The sequence below is a fragment of the Molothrus aeneus genome, chromosome 4 (genome assembly GCF_037042795.1).
Source record: "Molothrus aeneus isolate 106 chromosome 4, BPBGC_Maene_1.0, whole genome shotgun sequence".
NCBI classification, from domain to species: Eukaryota; Metazoa; Chordata; class Aves; order Passeriformes; family Icteridae; genus Molothrus; species Molothrus aeneus.
In genome coordinates this window covers 64,858,310-64,879,167 of record NC_089649.1, presented here as the reverse complement: position 1 = coordinate 64,879,167, position 20,858 = coordinate 64,858,310, and the positions used below count along the sequence as shown (strand labels likewise).

The 20,858-nt window shown below is 37.7% G+C and overlaps 1 protein-coding gene across 4 annotated transcripts in view; it reads right to left on the bottom strand.

Moving 5' to 3' along the window:
* Positions 1 to 20,858, bottom strand: part of ZFYVE28 (zinc finger FYVE-type containing 28) — a 146,096-nt gene that overhangs the window by 76,813 nt on the left and 48,425 nt on the right. For all 4 annotated transcript variants that reach the window (XM_066548711.1, XM_066548712.1, XM_066548713.1 and 1 more), the window contains exon 2: positions 3,278 to 3,418. In XM_066548711.1, coding sequence (XP_066404808.1) covers positions 3,278 to 3,418 — 141 coding nt within the window. The remainder of the gene's footprint in view (positions 1 to 3,277; positions 3,419 to 20,858) is intronic.

The following is a 20,858-nucleotide window of genomic DNA, read 5'->3' as shown; positions in this document are numbered from 1 at the left end:
AGGTATTGTTAATCTTAACAGAAACCAGTAGCGAAGTGTTTTATTCTGTTGAATAGGTATTAATCACACAATAAATGCAAGATACTATATTGATAGATATGTTATGATTTCACAATATTTTACCACTGACAAACAGCAAAGCAAAATGAGGGATGGCATTTTTATAATAGGCTACCATAACTGGAAAACAGTGTTACATCACATTATTGTGAAAATGAAGTTTTGAAAACCATTCTCTTACTCATCTTACCACTCTTACTCATGGATTATGCTACTCAGCATCCTGCTGTACAGTCAACCCACAGCATTTGAAAACCAAGCTTCAAGATGTTCAGAAATTTTGAGAAGTTAATTTACTGTAAAAAGTGTGATTCTTATCAGCAGACAGTATTATGACAAAGCAGAAGACAACATTCAGAGTTGCAGTTCTTTACTAAGGAAGCATCAACAGGCTTGAAGACTGCAGCTCTCTGCACATCCACAATGCACCGTACCTTCAACTTGCCTTGACTAATTCTCCAGTTTTGTTAAGATAGAAAACTTAAAGTATGTCCACTATGAAGTGTCTCCTTTAGGCAGAGAACTTCTGGTTTGTCTGAGTCTGTTCACACACTACAGAAAACTTCAAGATCTTTGACAAAACTATCAGAAGTTCAAAGCAGACACAAAGATTTAAATCTTGGCTCCTCAGATATGGTTAAGAGCCAGCATCACACCCAACCTCTCTCCAAGAAGAATCACAGTTTGCAAGACTTGTTAGCATTTAAAAAAAATCACACTAATTTAAAGGCATTTCCTCTCTCTAATTGATAAAAATAAAATTCAAAACCATCATTTGTTAATCAGGCAGACACTATCAGTGAATGATATGAAAATAAGCAACCCAGGAACAATGAATTAATTTTAAAAACAGATGTCAAGATAGGACACAGAATTTTAGAAATTCTTGTCCCTAAAAAACACTAAAATCTGATAGAAATGCTATGCCTCTAAATTTCATGGAGATAAAAATTGGGAGTAATCTGGAGATCTTAAAACTACTGTTTCCATGGAAAAGCTAGCACAAAATAGGAAAAAAATCATGCAAAGACTGGGAGTCTGGTAAACTATGCTCTGTGGTCACAAAATACTTTTCAAAAGCATTGCTTGAAGAGTCAGAAAGTGCACATTTCTAAAAAAAAGGTCTCAGAATTGCATGATGGTTTTTGCAGACACCAGAGGCGATGCACAACACAGCTGTTACCCTCCTTTTACATGCACAACCTTCCACCACAGTTCTGAGCCTAGGGCTGGCTGTTGGTTCTCCATCATTCTCAAACCCCACCACACCTTAGGCTAAAACCAATTTTTCCTCCTACTGTGTGATATTTGATCAGTAAATACCTACATTTTGAGTCCTTATTAAAATACTGTTCCTTCTCTCATTTAGAAATTACAGAAGAAATTATTAAAAGAAACCAAAAAACACTGCATTTACACAAAGTACTACAAAATAATGTAAGACCTAATTAAGCAAAGCCATTTTTGACATGACATTTGACAGGGATCTGACCTATTCTACAGAACTTTTAAAACAACAAATTACAAAAATAGCTACATAAAAAACCCCTCCATCTTTTCTTTCAGTTCTAGCAACAGATTGTTCTAGTAACAGCAATCTGTTTGGCAAATGGAATTACCAGACATCAGAAGATAATAAGAGTCACAAGGTAGTGAGTCATTACAGAACAAGCCAAGCAAACTGACCAAGGAGCAGTCAGAGTCTGCATTTCCTGCACTCCTACAGGTGAAACATTGAGAGAAGCTTTTTTTTTTTTAATAGAACAGCTCTTCAGGTCTGCCTATACTACAGGAAACACATGATGAAGCCTGTGTGCCTGCAGGGAAACAGGGAATAAATTGTCACTGCCAAGGATAAAACCACCAAGGAGATTTGTCTTGCACAGTGATAGTGCTAACCCACCCTTAATATCAGAAAACCTTTCCTGCCAGTCTGGAAAGAATTTGGGTAGAAAGTTTGTGGAGCATCCACTACTAGTGGTTTTATAGAAGTCAGATAAATATTTGTGAAGTGTGGCTTGGGTACAGCTGATCTGTCATACAGAAGACTGAAGTCTTCCCCTGAAGGCAACTTTCACATCTATTTTTTTTCACTCCAAGTCACAGCATTTTTAATTGTTAATAAACTTACAGCTTCCAGTTTGACAATCCCTAAAACTCACATTTTTCTGTAGGAACAATATAGTGAAATTGTGAAGATATTCAAAGTCAACAGAAGTACAAAAATTATTTCTGACAAAACAACACATTCACTGTCTACTCTTTCTCTGTAAGCACACTTCAAAAAGCTGCAATTTGGGAAATTTAGTTTTCTTGCAAGCAAACACAGAGCACTTGACTGTTTTTCTTTTCAACAAACTCAGCTAACCTAATGTGAACACTTCCTACAATGATCAGGGCACTTTTCTTGAAACTCATTGTAACATGATTAGTGATGAAATTTTTCCACATAATGAAGTTTAGTACATTTTATTAGGAGTAACAGGAAGAAATTTTAGCAAGGGTGAATCAAAATACATTCTTTACACTTAACTGCATCATATCTTACTTGCTGGAGATGTAAATGTCTATTTATTACTATGGTCCTTCCACTAAAAATTGTCCTGAGGTGACAGCAAACATTTACTTTTCATACAGAAATCCTCATACCACCTGAGCATCAGGTATTTTAGAATTGAACCTACTCCAGCTTAAATTTTATTTCTTGGTTGTGACTGGGAGAGTAAATATCAAAGCATTCATGTAAATTTGAAGGGTACAAAAATGTAGATTCTTTCTACCTCTAAAAATTTGAATTACCTAAACACCACATAAACCTCTGAATGTAATTCATTTACTAATGAAAAACTCTGAGATTGATGAGGCATGAAAGCTGAGCAGCTACAAATGACATGCCTATTTTTTGCTGCTTGAAACTTTGAAACATTTCCATGCCCTGTAAGCTCTGTATGCTTATTTTATTGAAAGGAAACAAAATTGATAATGTGTATTCTTATTCAGGGAAAGCATCAACACTCTTAAATGAGATGTAGGAAATTTAATTTATGGATAGTATTTTCAAGAATATACCCTTTAAAGTACTGAAAGGCATGTATCTAACAAAGGTCCATTTTAAAAAGCTCTGATGATAAAAACTAACTAATACCAAAAAATTAATGGAATACATTAAATGCACATAAAAATCCCAGTGAAATCAGGAAGTTGCCACTTTGATTACCTGACAGGAACGAAACTGGTTGACCAGCAGGGTACATCTCTGTGGGTCCTTTCTTCCATCCAAACTGTCCAGTTCAGCTGCCACTTGATTTAGTTCCTCATCAGCATAGTAGAACTGAGCAAGGAGCTGAGGGTCTGTTCTCTGCATTGGAGACATGGACAATATCACATTAATATTGCAAAACAACCCAAACCAATCCCAAAAACTAAACCAACTTCAGCTAGTTGCATTTACTGTGATTTTTTGAACATTTAAGCCAGATAAGCAGTATAGCAGCATGGAAAATAATGATATTGAGATTATTTACACACACACACAAATTTTTTCTACTTCGAAGAAAAAAAACTCTCAAAACAAATCTCATATAATAAATCTGAGATATTATTCAGCTACCATTATCTCCAAAACCACCGTGGCATTCTCACTTCTTGTGGCATAATGATCTGGAGGAGCCAACAAGTGAATCAGAAGGTTTATTAAACAGAGGCAGACTTCAGCTCTAGGCAGAACAAGACAAAGTTGCTCTCCAAGTCAAAAGAAACAAACTATACCCCCCAAACCTATCAAGCAATGGAATAATCTATCAGGCACCATGGTAACCTTTGCAGCATGGTCTGGTCAGAATCCTCCCTTTGAGCACCACAAGAATGAAGCCACAGGTGAGAAAGGTACTGAATCTGCCAGGGCCAAACAGATGCAAACACTTTGTAACACTAATAATAATATCACTAAACAAGGCATTACAGAGAGAAAATTATGTCACAAGCCTTTCAGGTGGCAAACAACAGAATCATCACAATGGATTTCTGGCCACATGAAAACAAAGTAACTATAATAATAAAGACCAAACAAATAAAGGAATGCCTCCTCAAAAGCACTGAGAAATACTAATAGTAAAGGTTTACACCATAAAAGGATTTTTTTGAACATTAACAGCTAGGAGTTCTGGTTCCAACATCTTAATTGTAAGCTGTCAAAAATCTACACTCTTGAATAATGTCTTCACTATAGCCCTGCTATAAAGGTGCCCAGGGAGAAGAATAAAGCTTGTGATATATGGTCAGGGAAACAAACAAAATTCAAAATGAATGATAATAAAAGGGAGAGCATGTAATTACTCTATTACTAAATTTTACATTGTTTAGTTCTAAATTTCTGTATTTATAGTCAAGCTTAGTAAAGCATTTCTTTAAGCATTCTCTACTCAATGATTTTATTATTTCTGATTTTTACCTTTTCCTTCAGCATTTATCCACAACCATTAAAACCCTCTAGACAATAAACAAAGATGCAGGAGTCTGTGTATGAAATTGTGACAAAGCATGACTACTGATTTTTAAGCATCTAAATTGCATTGCAGAAGCAAAATAAGGCAATTTATTAAGACTGGTCTCAGGCAAAACAAGTATGCCTGAGACACAGCTCCCACGTGGCTGATTTTTGCAACTGGAGGAACGGAAGTTTTAATTGAGTTCTCTCAACTGTGTTATGTTTGGTGTGGATTAGTAGTGTGATCTTTGATTAATTGTGTCAATCATATGTGGTCCCTGGCAAGATGAAACTGCATGAAACTCTAAACCTCTTCACAGGGGGCCACTTAAAGTGAATAAAACAAAAGTTTACTAATTCAATTTACTGCACTAAAAGTAACAGAAAATTAGGGATAGTGCCATGTTCAATGCCAATTTTTATTTTCAGTTTATGCAAAATATGGTTCAAATAATTTAATCCAAATTCCTTACTATTCTTTGGAAGAATAAGAATTAATAATTCCCATCCTTGGCTACTAAAATTAATGAAAACATCTCATGGAGAACCTACCACTTACCCTGGTAGTTTGTTTCAGGAAATCATCTCATTTAACAACAAATTAATGCATCCAAGTTCTTGTTTTGATTTGCTGGACTTCACCAACACTGGTCATTTTGCCTTATTCAGCATTAGTTCTATTTGCCTATTTCTGTTTTCACTGACTGCAGTAACTCCCTTAACCATGTCACTGTGGGATGCACTTATGGCTTTGGGATTTCAGGGGAGAATTTTTGTTTAGTTGCACAGGGAGGTTTTTTGGATGTGGTGATATTGCTGTTATCATCCCAACAGCCTCTTCAGTATCAGCTCTCCAGGCAGGAATCTCATTGTGCAAGTACACCTTGTCTTCCTTCTGCCTAATATCTCTTTATATTCCACATATTCAGCCCAACAAATGGCCCAGGTTATCCTGAGGATCTTTATTGCCAGCACAATGTACCACACCACTGGAGAACACTCTTCACAGATTTGAAACCATCACTTCATATATGGGTCAAAACTTACTATCCCCATTTGTATCCTGTACACAAGCTATCATTCCAGTCAGTAGCAAAACAGGGATCAGTACACCACAAATTAAACAAAAAAAAACCTCCAACCAAACAAAATAACACATATTCAGCCTTGTTATATACTAATACACCATCCTTTTATTTTATGAAAGATCATTCACTGAATATTTATTTTAATGATTCTTACTTTCTAATAAATTCCACTCAACAGGTCAGATACCAAAATCAGAAGATGACTGCCTGTCATGCACCAAGTCAGTCTAAAACTGTCCATATGAAAAAGTTGCATTAACTATTGAACTGTTACATTCTGGCTTTACCCATCAAGTCTGACCAATTAACAGTGACCAGGATTACGTTAGTTCAGTTTATTGCATAATGAATTCTGATCTGATTTTTCAAAAATGATTTAAATGGACTATAATTTAAGAGACCTTTTAGCTAGTTACAGGTTATTAGATCAATAACAGGTCTGTAGAATTATTTATTGCATGTTATCAAAGGAAAAGATGCTATTCTCACATCTTGTAAACAAGCTGGTAGACCAAAACCAGGAACTCTCCCTAAAAAACAGTGACAACTAACACAGAGGAAAAATTCTAGCACAGACTTCCCAACATGGGAAAGAGACCAAAAAATAAATACCAACAAGAAGCCAGGGTGCCAACAGAACAATCTCAAACCACACAGTAATTCTGGAATGTAAGAATCATTTTGAAAATCATATTTACAGACACAAGGGTGGTTCTTAGGGACATGTCCCTTTTTGAAAGAAAATTGCAAGTACTTTTTGCACGACTTGTAACAGCAGCTTTCAAGTATCAATACCACCTCTTTTTGAGTAACATAACATGTGTCATCTTAGACCTGCCAGCAGCCCATAATTTGAACACCAAAGGGAAAGTTTTCCCCAGGTTTCCATGATCCTTAGTAGAGAAGTACAGATCTTGTTCAGGCTTTTTCTTCTAATGAGATTGCAACAGGAATGCAGCCACCACCACCACCACCAAAAGAAGACATGATGATCCCAAATAAGCCAAAGAACAGACAGAAGCAAGGGAACCATGCAAATGAGCAAGATCCCAGCTAGTGATAGCACTATCTTCTGAAGCCTGCCAGCTGTCCTCTGGAAAATAATATCCATCATTTTTGAGGTGCTGATCTAAAGTCTTCAGAACAACAGCTAAAACCCAACCTTCCTTAAAATAAATTCCATGGACTTGAAAAGCTCCAGATCTCCCACTGTTCACTGGCACTCTTCCAGCACTAAGCATTTGCTTTTCTGCCACACACTCAGGAACCCTGACTTGATCCCTATGGAACAAAACTATAGAGAAAAGCAGCAATTATGTGCCTTTGCTGCTGGTAAATCCAGATTGCCTTTTGACATGGGAACAAAGCAAACCTACATCCACTGGGGTAACTTTTCAAGGAGCACTTGGTAAAAAGGTGCATTTTACACAAATACATGTATTTTATTACACATTGCATGAAACCCCTCACAATCACAGGACAATATTTAGTGACAGAACATGTGCAATACTTTTTAACTGTCAGAACAGGACGTGCCTGGAAATGGGGGCTGTGCAAACACAGGGCAGCACCTTTCTGGAGTTAATTTTCCTGTTCAGGTCCATGGTGAACAACAAAACAAAGTGGAGAAACATGGAAGTGGGGTCAAGGAGTGGACAGGGCCAAGAGAGGGGGCTCAAGACTACCCAGGACCTAAAAGTGCTCCCTCACTCTTTTTGGGAATTCTCCATCAGTGCACTGTACATAGCCCATAGTGTGGCATGAGACTTGGAGAATCCCACCCAGGAAGGGATCCAGGCATTTCCATGCCAGCTTGAATGTACATAACCTGACAAACTTTTGGTTTTATGGGTCCCCACTCCCAAAGGATCACATCAGTGAACAGGAGAACAGCAAAATAGTAATCAAGCCTCATCACCTGATCCACAGGTGGTGTCATCCTTCCTCTCAACTATCTGCTCTTACCCTTCTCTTTCTTTTCCTTACATATTTTGTGATATTTTTATACTTTTATAGCAGATAAAAAAAATGCCTACATATTTTCCACTGCAATTGAATTGTTTTAAAATAAACCTGCCTCATAAATACACCGGTCACTCAGTGTCTTTTCACTGTAATTCAGCCCAAGGATTTTATTAACAGGAATCTCAGTTAGCCTGCCTCAGAGGCAGGTCATAACAGTAGTGGTCTCTAATAAGAAAGATTCCAGTTGTTCTCAGTCTAAATCTGTTGCCTACTACATTTTCAGGGAAAGGAAAGAGGCACAGGATCAACCTCAAACTTTCCAATCCTCAAAATAAGTACTGCCATTATCAGACAGTCCCAAACATGAACCATTACTGCATAGCACAGAAAATTTTTAAAAGGGACTTCCCAAGAGAAAGCACATTCCCTTTAGGATGAGAATTCATGGAAGCTATAGGTTAGAAACTCGCTTCTATCTGCAGTGTACAGAAAATAATGCTTCTCTATTGGAAAACAACTCTTTGTACCAGTTGGCAATGTGGTCTGTGCAAAAGGTAGAATTAGGCTTTAAAAATTAAAATAAAGGCACTGATGAGCCCATTCAGTATTTTCAAAACTTACAAATGATGTTGCAAATAACTAGTTTTAAGCTAAAAATTTACCTAAGACCTACAAAACATTATCAGGAAAAAAAAAATTGTTCAATAGTCACAGAAATTAGGCACAAAGTCCAAAGTTTACTTATCCCCATTATGAAAATGTACTTACAGCGACAGAAACTTAATCAATTGACAGCTTTTTACACCAGTCACGGTTGCAGTGTAGGTTTAACTGGGAGATGACAAATTCCAAAGACTGAAAGTACTTCTTAAAAAAGAGAGATCAGAAGGTTGCTACATCTGCTTATTTCTCACCTCACATGTAACCAAGTGTATTCACATCCTTCCTTTGGACAGGCACTTGGAATTTGTCATTAATTTCCAAATGCTGATAAATAGCAAGAAGAAACAATAATTCTCTAACAAGCAGGTGAGTCAAAAATTCTGGCATTTAACTGTCAGAAGGTTTAGCAGCAAAAATTTTTCTTCATACTAAATGAAAAAGGAACTGCTGTTTCAAGTACATAGTTGGGGGATTGTTTGGTCCTGGTTTTAGTTAGTTTGTGGTATTTTCCTTTTAGTCTACCATCTGAAGTGCTATCTGTTAAAGAAAAAAAGGAAAAAAAAAATCCCTCAAGAGTCATATTTTGTACAATGTCATGAAGTCTTACCCTAGTGTTGCACATGCATAAAAAGAAAAAGGATTCAGAGATGAAGACAACAATTGGTAATTGATCACGAGGATATGTAAAAAAAAGCACTGTGAAAAAAGCAACAGCCTGGTTAAAGCTTTGCCAGCTGCTCTGTGTTTATCTATAGAATATCATTACACAAGCAAGAAAGACAGGTGAACAGCTTGTTAACACAATAAAATGCTGGCAGCACCTTAAGCAAAAAAAGACAAACAAAACAAACAACCCCAGTGAGATAATGATTCATAGGACAACAAAAATCAGGTGGATAAATTTTCCCAATGTTCTCTACATTGGGTGTAATTCCAACCCCCCAAAAAGCAAAATTTTGTAATGGTTATGCTTAACTAGAGTACCAAACATCTGAGACTGCCATGCTGTGGGTTCTCACTCTTGATAGATAGAGTCAGTGTATGTAGTTTCTATTTTTGAGTGTTCATCATACTAATCTGGAAAAGCATGTGCTCAAATCCATATTTTCTGGGGGAAGCACAGCAGCATATGCTGAATACAAATTACTGAACCTTTTGGACATATATTCTGCAGAACAGGAGTGCTCTGCAGCTGAGCCACAGCCTTGATTTCTAGGAAAGAACAGGGACCCCAGAAGAGAAAGGGGTTTTGCTGTAGGGGAGCGATGGAGCAGCCACTTGTACCAAGTGAAGAGTGGGGAACCTTCGAGGTTGCCTTACCCATATTGCATCTGTTCTGCTCATGATGGCAACTGGTGAGTGACTTCCCTGTCTTTATCCTGACCCAAGAGCTTTTTCATCCTATTTTCTTCCCCTGACCTGTTGAGCTCTCTCACAGGAGTGAAAGAACGGCTGGGTGGGCACCCAGCAGCCAGACAAGGCCAACCCACCCCTCTGAATTTGTCAAACACTTACCCAAAGCCTCCCCCAGCAGCTAATGTCTCAGAGTCTGACCTTAAGCTAATCAGATTTCACTCTCAGCTGTTGCAAGAACAATCAAGTTTAAAGAACAAATATTTACTTAGAAACAAATTCAGCTTGTCAGGATACATATTGAAATATACAAATCACTCCTAAATATTTTTTTCCTAAACGCTTTTATGCAGTTTGCTTCAAGATTTGTCTAGATTTTTGTATTTAAACATTACACTAAGCATCTCTTCAAACAAAATTGATCCTGCAGTGCTTTTAGTGATTTGTTACCTATCAAGAGACAAAGAGCCAATTTAGCTCCCTGGGCTTGCTGATTGATTATGTTCAATTCCAGATGTAAAGCCCCAGCTTGCACAGAGCAATCCTGTGGCATTTGCAAGTGGCACCCAGCAATTTGTCCTGCAGCAATGCAAACCATCCTGCACACTACATCTTAACTTACCACATTAGAGGACTTTCAACCCACTCTAGTTATGTTATACCATGTCAAATGGATGTGTCTAAATATTTATAACAACTCCTAAATATTTGGGCCAGTAATGACCTCTTAGACATGTCTAACATGTTAATTTCTCCTGAGTTATTATGTTGTTATAACCTTTTTTCCTTTCAGAACCAGACTTTTATTCTAAAAAAATCCAACTAAACCAAATAAATGAAAAAACCCAACAACCTCAAGCAACCTCTTTATGAAGTTAAAGGACTATTTTGAAGACTCTTTTTGGCTGTCACCTTTTAGCACACACATTCCTGAATCATTTTTTCCTTCTCAGGTCTATAGTACCAGTATTTTGGTCATGCTTAGCAGACCTGATAAAATAGGAATTTTGCTTTGCTGTTCAGAACTAACTCATTTTGAACAAGATGCCATACATCGTTTTTTACTTCTAGATCATAACAAGAATATCTTAATCAGAACATAGACAAAGCCCCAACAAGAGGGAAAACTGACCCAGCAAGTTGAAGCCTGCTGACTGCAAAAGAGTTGCTCCACAGTCCTTCTCAGGTATTAACAGGCATAGCACATTCCTCAGTTTCTTCATGTTCAAAGCACATCTTTGTTTTTTTTTTTTTTTGGCTCAGCAAATTCAGGGTAAGTCTGAGGTGTTCCATATCATATTTTAATAAAAGCACCATCATCTGTGTAAAGCTGCTCATACATAATCTCATTTCCTTGTAGGAGACTTTCAATAAACTCAAGCTGAACACCTTGACAGATGTTTGGGATTTAACTACCTTGGCATCATATCAGTAGCACAATCAATCATTGCAACAAAAAGATTTCATCAAAACTTTGTTTCCAAGTGCATCTGTTCAAACCTGGTGATGAAAGAAACTGCTTGTACAGCCCTCAGCACAGAAACTTTTCCCAGCTTCTGCCTTCTGACAATAACTTCAAATGAATGTTTGCATAAGTAAATCTTTTGATCTTATTTCCAGTATTTCAGCTAAATCATATAAGCAGGTAGCTTTCCAAGTGCCATCATCAGTCACACTGTTTCCTACTCAGTTTTCCAGGTAACAGCAAGGTACAGTGATTGTTTGTCCCATGTTTAGCACAGCACCTATCTGTGCAGCTTCACCCATGTCAAACACTCCACACACAGTCCTCAATCTCAAGGATTTAAAACCATCTCTCTATGCAGAAAGACCCCACCTCCTTGCGGGCAGAGCCTACCTGAAGTTTTAGCGAACTTGTAGGGATTTCATTGCTTTTAATGACTTGATACTGTGATCAGTATCCTTTCTCCAAGCACACTTGAGTATGAATAGTGGCTTTGAAAATTACCAGAACATGAACAAAAAGAAAGGGAAAGGCACCAGACAGACAGACCAACAGCAGGACTACACAGAACTTTAAACCATGTTTAAAAGTTCTGAGGCAGTCCAACAACAACAAAATATATTCAAGTACACAAAAAGCAGGTATTTGCTGAAGACAGGAAACTGAGTGGATGCTAGTGCATGGCACAAGGCTCCCATGCACCCCTGCTCCCACTCCCTGCTGAATTGATTTTTTTTTTTTTTTGCTCAATTAGACATTCACAGGTCTTTTCAGACAATATCCTCAAGGTCTGTCCTTGGTCTCCTGGTCACGCAGAAAATCTCTCCTGGGAGACAAATGGGTTTGTACAGCTATTGCTGTTTTCTGTGCTAGCTCAGCACACAGTTTGAGTTTGACCAGTTCTCCTCATCAGCATTCATGTTGGATAAGCTCTATCAGTCTTCAGCTATTCTCCACCCCAAACTGCTCCTTTTAAATCAAGACACAGAATGCACAAAAACTAAGCAGAATTTAAAGGCAACTATGAATGCTTTTCATGCTTAATATGAACAGAATCCATTTATTGAGAGGAACAATAAAACAAAAATCCAAACAAAACAAAACACAAAAATACCCCAAACCCTCTAGTCAATCATATAAGTGATTCATACAAGGATTTAAAAATCACATATTGTTTCTTCTGGAAAGATCAAGCTCCTCTGACCTGGCTGCTGCCTCTTCAGGTACTTATAAAAACCTACATAATTATGGCACCACCTATTTAATGAATGGACACTTTTCCCACATTCTCAGCAACAGCTTTCAGAGAAGCTATTACACACACACTCTATTGCCTATTATCCTTTATTGACAGGCAATATTGCTTTCACATAACTGTTGGTTGTCCCCAAATGCATTCTGCAAACTTCTGGTTGCCAGGTATTTCTATAGAATGCTACATGGCAGAATAGACAAAGGCATTAATTGCAGAACTGATGCTAAAAGGAAATTCATTGCCAGTAATGCTTACTGTAATATTTACAATGCCTTGGAAGGAATATGATTGAAACTAGTTTTCCTTTACTGTATTTGATAATGCTATTGAAAAACAACATTACATTGGAGACACCACAAAAAGGAGAAATGGAGATACCACAAAAAGGAGAAATGTGATGTTTGAAAAACAAAGCTAGCTTAAGTAATGCAAAAATACCAGCTCATAAGTAAAAATTCACTTCTATTTCAATGTAAACAGCTGCTGCAGGCCTTTATTAGCAGACAATAGAAACCTTTATGTTCCAGCACAGCTGAATATCTTCTCTACCATCCCTGCACTCTGCAGGCTCTACACCCCAGTCGGGCTCCAGAAATGAACACTAACTAGGGACCATACCAAAATCACAGAAAGACTCAAGACACCTCACATGTAATGGGGCAAAGAACTCCAGTGCTTCCAAAACCTGAAGGAAGCACACCTGCTGGAGTAGCTTTAGCTTTTATTTCAATCACACAACAGCTCAAACTGTTCCATTGGTTTCACTGTGAATACTGCATTTGACACAAGGTTCAGCATAAATGCAGTCTTGGATCAAGGCTATTAATTTCTTTTCAGCTGCAAAACAGTGAATATTTTTCTCTAAGTAACATAAAATCCAAGTGTCAACGTTTCCTGACATTTCTGAAATCCAAGTTCCTAATCATTGCCATTAATTTCAAGACTGCTCTGAAAACAATCAGTAACAGTTGCATCCAGCCTGACTCCCAGAGTTTTCTAACCTACAGTCACACAACCACATCACTTACCTAAACCATGTCAATTTGCTCCAGAAAAGGCAAGAACAACCACAGGCATTCTCCCATTGCTCATTTTCCTGCTCTAGCCTTTCTGTTTTGTGTAACAAATGCAAAGTGAAGGTGAGAACCTGGAAGTACTTTCCCACAGTGCTCCTGCCTAAAGCAGACATGAATCTCTCCAGCCCAATCAGTATTTTGCTGTTCCATTCCAAGGTTCAAAGATGAGATCTCCAGATCCCTCTAGATCTGCCAGGAGCATAATGGTACAATTTCCTTCTGAAGGCAAGAGACACCAGTTAAAGCTTACTGAAATAAAAATCTCTTTTTTGCCCCTTCTTGCTACCTTAGAGACAAACTGCCTTGCACCTGAATTTAGCTCCAGCTTTTTCTGTTTTGCTCTCTTCAGCAGTGGTTACACCACACCTGAGCCACAGCTCTGCTTTAATTTCCAAAATCCAGTGTGCATGACACAGGCAAGCCTGCAGACTGAAAATGCCTGCAGAGCTTCAGGGACTACCAATGATGATCTAAAAAAAATCTCAATGCATTATTAAACACAAACCTCCTGCTTTTAATACACATGACCCAAGGAACTGTGGAAAAATACTTAAAGGAGACCCATATTTTACACTTTTGTTGCATCCTGCAAACACAGTCAAAGCAATTAATTGAAAAGTCTTACAGTAAAACGTTTTTGGTTATTCCTCCAAGCAGTTACTTCATCTAGTCAGGCAACAGTTTCCTCATGTACTGAATATTTTAAGATTTCTAATGCTATATTGCTTTTCCTTACCAAGTTATAGGTCAAATACAGCATTTGTTTTCAAAGAAAATGGAGTGAAGACTGACAGGGAGTTTTTTTTTAAAACTGCATATATTCATACCTGTATACCATAACTCCAATTTTTTTGCTATTTGTTTTCCTTTTTTTTTTTCACATTATTTGTAATTATTAATGATATTCATAGAAAATCATTACAAGACAGGCTAAAAGAGAGCACATCCAATTAAAGGTTCTGGTCAGGAAGATACATTAACTTCAGAGATGATGTTATCACATCCCAAAATTGTGCTGTGAACACAAACACCATTCAAAACCATGACTAATATCCATAATCAAAGTATGTGTTGAGAGAAATTTTATTCATTTACTTTTTTGTTTATTTATTTGAAAGAAAAAAGGAAGTCCAGAATTTATCAACTGGAAATGACAGGCAGAAGAATATAACTTGGAACTCATGAAGTCTGGGGATATGCATGTATTTTCAAGGACCATCGAAGATTATTTATATTCAGCAAAACACAATTATGATTTTGAAATGGACTGAAAATAGAAATGTAAATCAAGTTGGCAGTGTATTTCTACTCTCCAAGCAGCTACTGCTTGATTGTTTGTGTTACTACCTACACCAGCCTAAGGACTAGTGAGGACCCAGTACAACCTGAGACAAATATGGGCATTACCTGTAGGGGGGTAGGTGGGTCTAATTACAGTAAGATGGTAAAACTACTGACTGATTACAACACAATGACTCATTATGGGGACATGTATTTAGATATTAATTCCACATTCAGCAAAATAATCTGTCAAATTTATGGCACAAATTCCCAGGTTGTTTCAGAAAGACCAGTTTGAGACAGGCAGCTCCACATTTAAATTACACAAAATCCACATGTGTAACATCGTGATCACTGTTTAAGTTGTCACTGAATGCTGCAAGTGCTGCAATGAGAAAGACAATAAAAATCTGAAGTACAAGATACAAAAAAAGCAACAACTAAAAGCACTAAGACAAAGCCAAACTCAATACTAGTGTTGAGAACAGAGCAAACATAGGAAACAAAGATATAAATTGAAAAGACGGATTTATAAACCCAACACAAACTTTGCTCTTTGAAAAGCATCTTGGAGTTCCATAGTAAATCCAGCCCTTCTCACTGGTGACTTCTGAGCATCAAAACCCAAAGCTAAATTCTCAAGCTGTGATGAATGCAGGGCTCCTGGCAAGACAAATCCCAAAGTGCCAGATCTTTTAGGTGGTGCCCAGGGACAGGACAAGCACTAATGGCCATAAAACAAAACACAACAAGTTTCAATCAACACGAGTCAGAACTTTACATTGAGGGTGGCAGGGCACTGAACAGGCTGCCCAGGGAGGTCATGGAGTCTCCCCTTCTCTAGACATTAAAAATCCACCTGAACACATTCCCATGTAACCTTCTCCAGGTACCCCTTGGCAGGGATGTTGGACTGGATCATCCCCAGAGATCCCTTCCAACTCTAAACTATTCTGTGATTCTGTAAATTAAATAATCTGAATTATGAAAATTATATTAATAGCCATTGTATATATGAAATTGTATTAGTAAAGGAAAACCTCAAGAAAGCTATGTAAGCTATTTTATTCCATAAAGGAAAAACTAAATTACCTGTGAAGTGAGACTTGCTAAATTACCAGAAGAGCTATTACAAACATCTTTATTTCCCATGAAATAATTTCATTATGCAAAATATGAAAAACCAGGAGACTGCTAGACTTCCTAATGATTATATATAATGTTCTTACCACAGGGTTGTTTGCACTTGTGAAGCACAGACATAGAGAACCTCCCAAACACTCCAAATTTCTGCAAAGGAGCTTAGTGAGGCTGTGCTCTGCAGAGTCACATGAGTGACTCTGTTCTGCCCAGCTGGACCTGCACTCAGCCCAGAATGCCAGGTGGCCCAACAGAGCCTTGTGATTCCCAAAAGAGAACAAAAGGGAGAAATTTCTCTTACACACTTAATTTCTCTCTGAAGAAATAGTTGCATAAAAACATGTACAGCACTTAGAGCAAGATATACTGCAGGAAAAACATCGAAAAACCCCAACACTTAGAATTCACAAAGTTCCTTTTCTCTTCATTCTGCTCAGGCCAGCACTGATTCACAATTCCTCTGCACACACTGTCCTCTGCAACAGATGGGAAAACTCCCCAGCAGAGCAGTGTTATACACTTCATCAATTAACTGTAGAGGACAACATGACTCTCATACATTTAATTTTACATGCTGAGGAATTTATTCTGATTGCAGTGGATGACAGTCCAGCAAAGCCTTGCCTTAGTACCTCACCACAAGCATTGCTCAGTACAGGGGACTGCAGTTTGAAAACTGACACTGCCCTTATAACCAACCAACCCACTCAATCATGGGTTAACCCATGGGTTAACCTCCAAGAAACCCCACTATAACAAAATACCAGCACAAAAACTAACTGGATGACAGCAACTAGAGCAAATCACTTGAAATTAGAAAAGCAAGCTCTTCACTCGTTCTCTGCAACATCCCAAAGTCTCTTTCATGCTGCCACAAGACAGATTCACTGATTTATATACAAGGGGAAAAAATTTGCTGGTTCCCATTGGAAAAGTTCACATAAAGCACCAAACTGACAGATTGAACTGATTTCTGATAATGAACTAATAAAACAGAATGCATGTTACAAAGCTGAAATAAAACTTCTTAATTCTTTGCTTATTCTACGTATCTCACATACACAAAACCAGTTATTTGCAACATCTACTTTTTCAGTGGCACCTTGAAAGAGTGGCAATAAAAACAATTCTGAACACATTTCAGGTGGACCTCAGTCACTAATATTCTTTTATATACTTTGAAGACATATGAAGAAACATTCTCAATGAGAAATTTAAATATGTCTGAGTTTCCTAAGGTGGTAGTTCATTGATTCACATTCCCACATGACTTACTGAGTCCTTTCAGAGGTTTCTAAACCCTTACCCAGCCTAAGCATTAACTCCACCTAGACTGGAATAACAAGCTCTGAGGATTTTTTTCCCATTCATAAAATCAGCACAGTTCCTAGCGGGAAAAGAGTCAAAAGTAGCAGTTTTTCAGTCTATTTCTCAAGTTTGTCTGTCAGCTTGTGCCAAGAAAAATTTCACTTAGGCATAAGCAGCCACAGCACCCCAGAAATAGGGAGGGGAAAAAAGCATAATGCCAAAGAGTCCAGAGGAAAACCAAAGTTTGTTGGTTTTTAAATCACAGCCCATTCCCTGAGAACTGGGCATTAAGAATCTTCAGTTTTAATGAGTGCACACCTGTACAGGACAAAGCCCCACATGAGACTATGAAGACAAAGTAAAAAGACCAAATCCTGCAAAGACAGAGCATAAGCTGGAACCAACATACTGCAGACAGTGCCTTCAGAACTTTCCAGTTCTAGGCAGCAGATGGCTCAGCTATGCCAAAATACTTCTGAAGTACAAGATGTGTTCATTCATGGAAGCTCCTGTTACTTGATTTTCCCATTTGCCCTCTAGGATCAGGCTGCTGAGGCAGCCCTCTGCTAACATGCTATTTCTCCTCAGAAAAACATTCTCAGACTGAAGGGGAAAAGCTGACATCATACCTGATGGCTCCAAAATTACACATGGATTAGCAGCCTTGGCTTATAAAATAAAAAAAACAAACCCAAACAAACAAGAAAGAAAACAATAAACCAAAACAAAACCAACCAATCAAACAAAAAAAAAAAAACCCCAACAAACTCATGTGGGAAGACAGGTCAAATGTAAAGAAGCAAAACAAATTTTAAGAAAGAACAGTAGTCATGTGCTAGGGGAGATGAGATGCACTGGTTTAGTTGGCCACTGCCATAAGCTTGCCCTGAAATCCCTGCACCAAGAGAGAAGCCAATGAACTGAGATCAAACCAATCAAGATGAAAACACTGGTGGGACACTGATACAGAGAGAAATGGCAGATATAGAGAAAATAATCTCCTCAAAACTACATCTACTACTGGGGCAAAGTTTCTGTCAATTTTTTCCCAATAACTGATGGAAAAGCCTTGGATTAAAGCCGTGTCCTGCCTGCAATACAGCTTCACTGAATATACTAAACCCATTCCAAAAAAACCTAATCCTGACTTGTATATTGGCAATACCTCATTCAAGACAACACCAATGCTCTTGCATCAAGCCAAAACCAACCAACAGTTTTTGATTATTACTGTGAATTCATCAAGAAACCAGTAATTACAACATATGTTGTTTTGATTATAAGAAAAGCAGAAAAGTGAAAAGGACACTTCCCATTCTGAGGAGAAAAAATAATCTCATCAGTGGAATTTAATTACTTGCTCTAAGTGTAAGTAGTTTTAGCAGTAACATATTGCAGGATGCATTCATTTGAGTGTATACACTGGTGGATTTATTTTTCCTAATGCCTTCAAATCACTGAGTCTACTGGACCTGATGGCAAAACTTACAGTGCAGCAAAGGAGGACTGAGAAGAGAAGAGAAATGTGAGCTCTCTAAGAGGAAAGAAAGCTTTTACATACATTCAAGTTTATTCTCTCAGTAGTCTGAATTTATCGCCTTAAAATCGACATCTAGTAAATTCTCATTAGGAATTACATTGCCATAAAATTATGTATTATTTCATTATATAAATTTCTGATCTGATTGCTGCAAAATAATTTTAGAGAATCAGATGACCCACTAGCCCATCACAGTTCACATCTGCACCAGCAGAAATTCAAATACAGCACTAGGGCAGTGAGACATTTCTGAGAATCTTGACATCTGCTTTCTAAACCCACAAAAAGCTGTTATGGTTATTTTGGCTCAGTTTAAAAACAAACTACTGAAGCTCTGCAGCATACTGGGGAAAAAATGTTAAAAGCTGGTTTATGTGCAAGAGCCTATTATAATGTAGCATTATACATAAGGTTCCCTAGTGACTGCTTCACACAGAAAAGGTTAAATTACTTAGAGAAACTGTTTTGCAAGATGCTAGGAAATGAATCCTGTTTCTTATTGTAAGCCATTGCCATTCAGATATCATACCACCCTACCAAGATAATATGAATCCATTTGCATATACCCAGGTGAAATTTTGTACAGAGTAATAAACTACAAAGAAATTTCAAAAAAATGCTAATTAGCTTCCACATCCAGCATTGCAGAACACAGTAATATAGTTCTGTCTAAGAAATTGCTGCATTCCTGTTCTTTCACCATTCTGCAGCATATGGATGAACAGCCAGGCTGAAGGCAGACTTTGACAGATTTACTGATTTATATACAAGGGGAAAAAAAATTTGCTGGTTGCCATTGGAAAAGTTCACATAAAGCACCAAACTGACAGATTGAACTGATTTCTGATAATGAACTAATAAAACAGAATGCATGTTAGAAAGCTGAAGTAAAACTTAACTCTTTGCTTATTCTATGTATCTCACATACACAAAACCACTTTTTTCCAACATCTACTTTTTCAGTGGCACCTTGAAAGAGTGGCAACAAAAACAATTCTGAACACATTTCAGGTTAACATGATAATAAAGTCTTAATACCAAAACAAAGTGGGCATTCACAGGTTTTATACTACTGCTTGTAACTCTTATCTTCCATCTTTTGGCTATTGGCAAAACAACTAATTTCTTTCCAGCTTGGCAATAACCTCAGTAATTAGAGTTTTCAAAAAACTGCTGTGTCCTTTTCTACAGTTTAATAACTAACCTTAATTTAAAATTTATATTACTGTAGGCTTCATCATGATCTGGCTATGCTTCAGTGCTCCCAAATCATTCTGAGAAACCATCTCCAGTTTCAAGACTTAAACTTCACAGCAAATGTTAAAGAAAAAGCCAGAAGGAAGAGCCCCAAAAAAGAGAAGGCAAGAATCAGACTGGCTCAGCAGGCAGGATACCAGCTCCACACTGCTATTCCTCCCTTGCCCTTCTGCCACACTGGGTGAATTCCTTGTCTACACTGTTCAGGTGTTCAGTTGTGCTGTTTTTCTGTATGACCTGTAAATGTGAACTCTAAGAACATATTATCAGACCTAGTAAGGCATTTTGCTTTCAGAAGCTGCCTTCTGCTTGTAGGTACAGCCTTCACAACTATTTGTTGCAGAGCATCAATTACTTAGATTTGACTTCTCAGTCAAGTGACTGCAGACATGTTACTATTTGAACATTCAACAATGAAGGAGAACAAGCCAGAAAAGACAACCTGGAATTGTCACCTCTTTTTACTGAAACTTCTCCAGAAAACAAACAAAAAATACAACATCCTACTCCACTAGCATTTAGCACATGCTTGGTATCAGATTCATAGGCTCAGTGATGAAAAGCAACTTAGAGAACACAGAAAACAACTCAAGCTACTCCCCATTTTCTTTAATCAGACAGCAATCAGCACTTGTCCAATTTATAAAGCAGTGCTACCCTTTGACAAGGTAACCCACCTAGCTGATCAGGGCAAGTGAGGCGACATAACCACTTTGGATTTCAGTAAAGCTTTCAGTGCTGTCTCCTGGTATCCTTCTGGATAAAATGTTCAACAAACAGCTGGTAAAAACATCATGTGATGAACATCTTCATTAATGACCTGGATGCAGGACTGGAAGGGTTCACTTCCTGAGCAAGTTCCCAAGATGATATAACACTGCTGACTCCCTTGAGGGCAGAGAGGCCCTGCAGAGAGACCTC